At 62.4% G+C, this 6162-nt stretch overlaps 1 protein-coding gene across 1 annotated transcript in view; it reads right to left on the minus strand.

Moving 5' to 3' along the window:
- Positions 1 to 4470: 4470 nt before the first annotated feature.
- Positions 4471 to 6162, minus strand: part of LOC113405104 (protein ADP-ribosylarginine hydrolase-like) — a gene marked incomplete at its 5' end in the record, with an annotated part of 3073 nt that continues 1381 nt past the window's right edge. The window contains 2 exons of the mRNA XM_026662716.2: positions 4471 to 4941; positions 5854 to 6068. Coding sequence (XP_026518501.2) covers positions 4778 to 4941; positions 5854 to 6068 — 379 coding nt within the window. The remainder of the gene's footprint in view (positions 4942 to 5853; positions 6069 to 6162) is intronic.

Genomic DNA, 6162 nt, shown 5'->3' on the forward strand with positions numbered 1-6162 from the left:
GCCCCCCTACTTTAACCCACCAGCCCCCACTCCTCTCCCAGAGCCGGAAGAGAACCCAGGCGTCCGGGCTCCCAGCCCCCACTTCCCTCGCAGAACCAGGCGTCTCACCCCATGCTTCTCGGCGATGCCCTTGCGCAGGAAGATGCAGGCGGGCCCCAGGGCATTCTGCATGGTGCTGGCTGCTGCCCCGGAGCTGTGGCTGGAGGAGGCGGCCGTGCCAGGCTGGGTGTGGGGGTTTATAGTCGCTCCCACGTCAGGGGATTATCCTCACCCCCGCGACCTGTCGTTATCCTGACCAGGACAGCTGCTGGATAAACCCGCCTGGCCAACATCTGCTGGCTGGTACAGGGGCTGGGAGCCCGGACGCCTGGGTTCTCTCCCTGGCTCTGGGAAGGGAGGGGGAGCTGGGGGGTTAGAGCAGGGGGGCTGGGAGCCTGGACTCCTGGGTTCTCTCCCCGGCTCTGGGAGAGGACTGGGGGCTGGTGGTTACAGCAGGGGGGCTGGGAGCCAGGACGCCTGGGTTCAGATGCAGAGGGCTCAGTGCCATGTCTCTGATTAGGGTCCTGGGTTCACATCCCCTTTGTGACCCCCACGGGGCGCTCCCTGCAGCTCAGCCCCCCTGCAGAGGTGGGGCAGGGGGTCTCATGGGGTGTCCCCTCCAAAGCTTTTAAGGTGGAAATTTTGGGATGCAGGACCCTTGGTTCCCAGAACCCGGTTGTGGGGGGAGGGCTAACACCCATCTCTGGGGCACTGAGCATATGGGGCTTGGGGTATTATGGGATGGCAAGCTTTGCAGGGGGGAATTGTGGGGTGTAGGACCCCGTTCTGGGGTTCAATCCCATCGTGGGGCATGGGGTGGGGCTGGGGTCTCTTATGGGATATCACCGGTGTCTGTTACAGGAGATTCCCCCCATGGGGCGGGGGCTAAGCCCTTCCTCTAGGGCAGGGGCCCCTCTCTGCTGGGTGATATGGGATGGCCCCCCTCTGTTATGGTGGGAGTTGCAAGAGACCCCGGAAAACCCAGCTCAGCTCCCCCTTCACTGGGGGCTTCAGTCAGAGGGTGGGGGCAGAATCCCCCTCTGCTTGCCCAGAGCCCCCCGAGATATGGGGGCCTCCCTTAGCCCCCCCCACTATGCTACCCTGTGAGACCCTGCTTTGGCAATTCCACCTTAAGAAAACTCCCCCCCGCAAGGCTCCCACTGCCTGATCCCCCCCGCTCCCCAATACACCGAAGTGCTGCTAGTGTGAATGCAGCTCACCCAGCACAGCCTTTAATGCTGTAAGTTAGTCCAGCTTCCCCCCCGTTCTCCCCCCACAGAGCTGAGCCGGCTGCAGGGTGCAGTGGAGATGGGGCCTTTTGGGGGCAGTTTGTCAGTGTGGAGAGTCAGTGGGGTAGCCAGCCTAGAGCCAGGGGGTGAGTGAAGCCCTTTGCTGCAGGGAGCAGCCTGCTTCTTCTTTCCTTGATTTGGGTTCTTGTGTGGTATCGTTCTGGATTCTCACTGAGCCTCTCAGCAGGCGTCTTGCTCTGGTTATCACACAAGGTGGGGGGTGCGAATGGGACAGACTTAGCCCCGTGGCCCCAGTTTGTCCTTTGGGGCGGTGCCCAGGCTGTCTCTTCACATCACCCTGGTGGGAGGGCCCCAAGGGAGAGCCCACTCCTCAGCCAATGGGTTTCCTGCCCGTCTCCATGGCAGGTGGCTCTCCTCAGGCTGCATGTGGACAATGGGGCAGGAGGACAAGACCAGGAACTCAGATGTCCTGTCCAGTTGACTGCCCAGCCGGGGGGCTCAGAGCGGGGGGGGCAATTGAGGTTGGGGATTTTGGGGGAGTGTGACGTTAGGAGTGTGATATAATATCTCATTGGAAGGTGACAGGGCCAGAAAGAGTTAATTACCTCCCAGACTGACCTGACCCAGGGCCCAACTGTAGCGACTGGTTCGGAAGATCTGTTAATGAGCAGAGCTGGGAAATGCAGCCGGGGTTGTTAGAGGTAGACGGGAGCTGTGTGCTCAGGGCTTGTGGGGTCAGCAAACAAGTCTTGTCTATCGCTAGAGCTTTGATTCACAGATCAAAACAGGAATATTAACAATTATGATGATACTTGAGGGAACAGTATTATTGTCTCTATGTCTCTTTGAAGGTTGTGGTAACCTGGATCTGAACTGTTTCATGGATAAATTACCCTGTGCTAATTGCCAGGATGTTTGGAAGGAGAATTAAGCCCATTGTTTTCTCAGGCCAAAAAGCTGCTGGAAATGTATAAGAACCCTGGGACACGATCCTACTTCATCTCAGATCTGCTTTGGGTTTCAAGAGGGGGAAACCTTAAGCCACAAGGATTGAGATCCCCAGTCACTGACTGGAGCCACCCTGAATATGGACATTGGACTATAACCTATGGACTATTTCTAAAAGGACTTTTGGCTACGACAAGCTCATCTCTGCTGTGTCTGAACCTCAAGAATTGAATTCAAGTCTGTCTGTATATTGATCTTTTAACCAACACTCTCTCGCTTTTCTTTTTAATAAATTTTAGTTTAGTTCATAAGAATTGACTATACCGTGTATTTTGGGTAAGATCTAAGTTGTAACTGAACCTGGGTATGTGGCTGACCCTTTGGGATTGGAAGAACCTTTTCTTTTATATGATGAGATAAGATTGTCAGTAATCATCATCATATCTGACATGTGTGTCTGGACGGAGGCCGGACACTGGGCACTTTAAGGGAACTGCGTTGTTTGGACTCTGAGTAACCAGTGAGGTCCTATAGAAGCTGTTTTGGGCTGGTTGGTAAATCTAAGTATTGGAAGATCCACCAGCGTTTGGGGTTTGTCTGCCCCGGTCTGTTTGCAGTTCACTCTGATTGAGTGACCTCAGCTGGCTGGCGGAGGCCAATGACCAGAGCTGGGAGCAGCTGGGGGAAGAGCGGGTGGGCGCTGACAGGAGCTGGTTTAATGGCTGACGGGGCCCAGCCGGGTGGGGCTGAGCAGAAAGTTGGGGGCTGCAGGCCCCTCTGGGGAGCCAGTAGCAGGTTTGGGGGCACAGCCCTTAGAGCAGAGGGGGGCCTGGGTTCCCGGGGGGCTGATCTCTTCCCCCCCCCCCCCAGCTGGGGCACAAGGCCTGCGGGAAGGTGGCCCTGGGGGATTGCAGAGCATAGGGTTACCATCCGTCCGTATTTCCCCGGACATGTCCGGCTTTTGCGTCTCTAAACAGCCGTCCGGGAGCAATTGGTAACAAGGTTAAAAGGTCCGGGGTTTTTTTCTCCCTCGCCTCCCTCCCTCCCTTCCATGCAGAGTGCGGCTGCTGATTGGGCGGCTGGGCCAACTGACCCACTCCCATTGGCCTCCAGCAGCCAGAGCCCTCCCCTGCTCCCCCCTCCCTCTGTCTGCTGCCCCGTGTAACACACAAACCGACCCACCGGGCAGCGTGTTTTGCAAACACGTGGAGCCAGAATGGTAAGGGGGGGGGGGCAGTCAGGGAGTGGGAGAGTGTTGGATGGGTCCCCGGCCTCCACCTGCCACCCCCCCTCCTCGCGTCGTCCCCCCCCTGTCGGCCCCGCCCCGCCTGCCTCTCCCTTGTCTGCTGCCCCCAGGTCCTAGTGTCCCCCATCTACTAATGGGAAGACAGGCTGCCCTTACCCTGCCCTTCCACCCTAGCCCTGAGCCTCTCCAACGCCCCAAACCCCTCAGCCCCAGCCCTCATCCCCCACACCCTAATCCTCTGCTCCATCCCTGAGCCCCCTCCTGCATCATGAACCCCTCATCCTCAGACCCACAGCCCTCACCCCTGCATCCCCTCCTATCCCCAAACTCCATCCCAGAGCCTGCACCCCTCACCCCCTCCTGCACACCCACCCCCTGCCCCAGCCCGGAGCCTGCACCCAGCACCCAAACTCTATCCCAGAACCTGCACCCTGCACCCCTCCTGCACCCTAATCCCCAGCCCAGGACCTGCACCCCAGACCTCCTCCCCCCACCCAACCCCCCTCCCAGAGCCTTAGGCAGGTGTGGGGGGGGTGGGTTCTGGGCAACACCAAAATTTCTACAACCCTGCCACCCATGCGAGTGGATAAGGGTCGGGGCAGTCAGGGGACAAGAAGCAGGGGGGGTTAGGGTTCTGAGGGGGGCAGTCAGGGGGTGGGAAGTGGGAGGGAGTGGATGGGGGCGGGGCTAGGGCGGGGCTCCCCCCCGTGTCCTCTTTTTTGATTGTGGAAATATGGTAACCCTAGCAGAGCAGGGCCAGGAGGGGACAGCACAGCAGGCAGCCAGCGTGGGGGGCTGTGGGGGGCCCTTCCCTGGCAGTCAGTGCTGGGATCAGTGGGGTGCTGGGGGTGCTGCGCTGCAGGGAGCAGGACGCCTGGGTTCTGGCCACTCCTCCCCTGCACCCTGGCCTCGCCCATCCCCCGGGGGACGCCTGCTCCTTGGCACGGGCCCCGGGCCCCCCCGAAATGACCCCCGCCGGCACGGGAAGGCAGGAGACGGGTTTATTGAGCAGGATGGTGCCAGGAGCAGCGACGCTGACCCGGGAGACCTGGTGTCCTGGGTGCAGCAGTAGGAGGTGCTAGCAGGTGGGGCCCCGTGGCTCATGGGGGGCCAGGAGCGTGCACTGGGGGGGGTTGGGAATTTGGTGCCCCTCCCCCATGTGTCTGGGGAATGGGGGACCCCCCAAATCCAGCCCTGGCCTGCGGCTGGGTTGGCTGTTGAGTGCAGGGTGGGAGGCCAGCGTGGTGGGGTTAAGAAGGAACCCAGGTGTCTGGGCAGTGCGGGGTCCCCCCGCTCACGGGGCGCTCTCCCCCCAGGCCAGGGCGTGGATCCGGTCGGCGGCTGCCTCCATGCGGTGCCGGTACTCCAGGTGTCGGTGATTCCCCTCGGGGACCCCGGCCAGCCCGTGCGCCAGCCCCCAGCAGCACCCCGCAATGACACCCGTCGAGTCGCTGTCTCCTGCGGGGAGATCGGCACAGGTGAGACGCGGCCCCTCTGGGGTGGGGCACCCGGGGACCCCTCTGGGGCGGGGGCTGGACACATGGGGATCCTGCAATGGGGTGTTTGCCCCACACGAGCCCTGAGTGGGTCAATGTGGGTCAGACCAGGCCAATTAACCTGCCCCACTGCAACTGTGGAGGTTGGGGGGCTGAGCAGGGCCTGTGGCAGCTGGAGCCCAGCAGGGGCGCAGTCCCTGGAAGGGGCAGGGAGGTTGGCCAGGCAGGAGGATGAGTTTGGGGGGCGACCTGGGCCCTGCCCCAGCTGGGAGAGTCGGGCCGGGGTCAACTGGGGTGAGGTAGTCTCTGGGGCCGTAAGCTGTGTGTACTGGCATCGGGATGCGGCTGGCTCTGGGGTGAGACACCGGGGACTGTGTATACTGGCATCGGGACCAGAATGCGGCTGGCTCTGGGGTGGGAAGCCGGTGGCTGTGTATATTGGGGCCGAGAGGCAGCTGGCTCTGGGATGGGATGCCGGGCACTGTGTGTACCAGCATCTGGGCAAGGATGCATCTGGCTCTGGGGCAGGGAGCTGGGGGCTGGGTATATTGGAGTGCGGATGCGGCTGGCTCTGCGGCAGGGCTCTAGGAGCTGTGTATACCGGCATCGGGGCCAGGATGCGGCGGGCGGAGGGGGCTGGTTATACAGGGCTCAGAGTTGGGAGGCGGGCCCTGGGGTGCGGCTGGCTCTGGGGAGCAGCGGGACCAGGGGTGCGGCTGGCTCTGAGGCGCGGTGGGGCCGGGGATGCGGCTGGCTCTGGGGTGCAGCATAAGGGGTGCGGCTGGCTCTGAGGCACGGTGGGGCCGGGGATGCGGCTGGCTCTGGGGCGCGGTGGGGCCGGGGATGCGTTTGGCTCTGGGGCGGCCGGACTCACCCCCGTGGAACATGGCCCGGCTGCAGAGCTCGTCCCAGCGGTCGCCAGCGCCCAGCAGCGCGTCGTAGGCGATCATGGGGGCGTCATGCCCGCTGCGCCCCGCCCAGCCCTCCAGGCTGAAGGTCTGGTAGACCCCGTCCCGCTCCGCCGGGCCGTAGGGGGAGGGGAACCGGGGGGGGCCATGTCCTTCGGCCAGGCCCCGCTCAGCCAGGTACCTGCAGGCAGGGATGATACCAGGCCGCTGACTGCCCCCGGCCTTGCCCCCCTTTCCCCGCCCTGCGCCTGGCACCCCGGCTCCGCCCCCCAGGG

This window comes from Terrapene carolina, unplaced genomic scaffold (assembly GCF_002925995.2).
Source record: "Terrapene carolina triunguis isolate 2854851 unplaced genomic scaffold, T_m_triunguis-2.0 Scaffold29833, whole genome shotgun sequence".
Lineage (NCBI taxonomy): Eukaryota > Metazoa > Chordata > Testudines > Emydidae > Terrapene > Terrapene triunguis.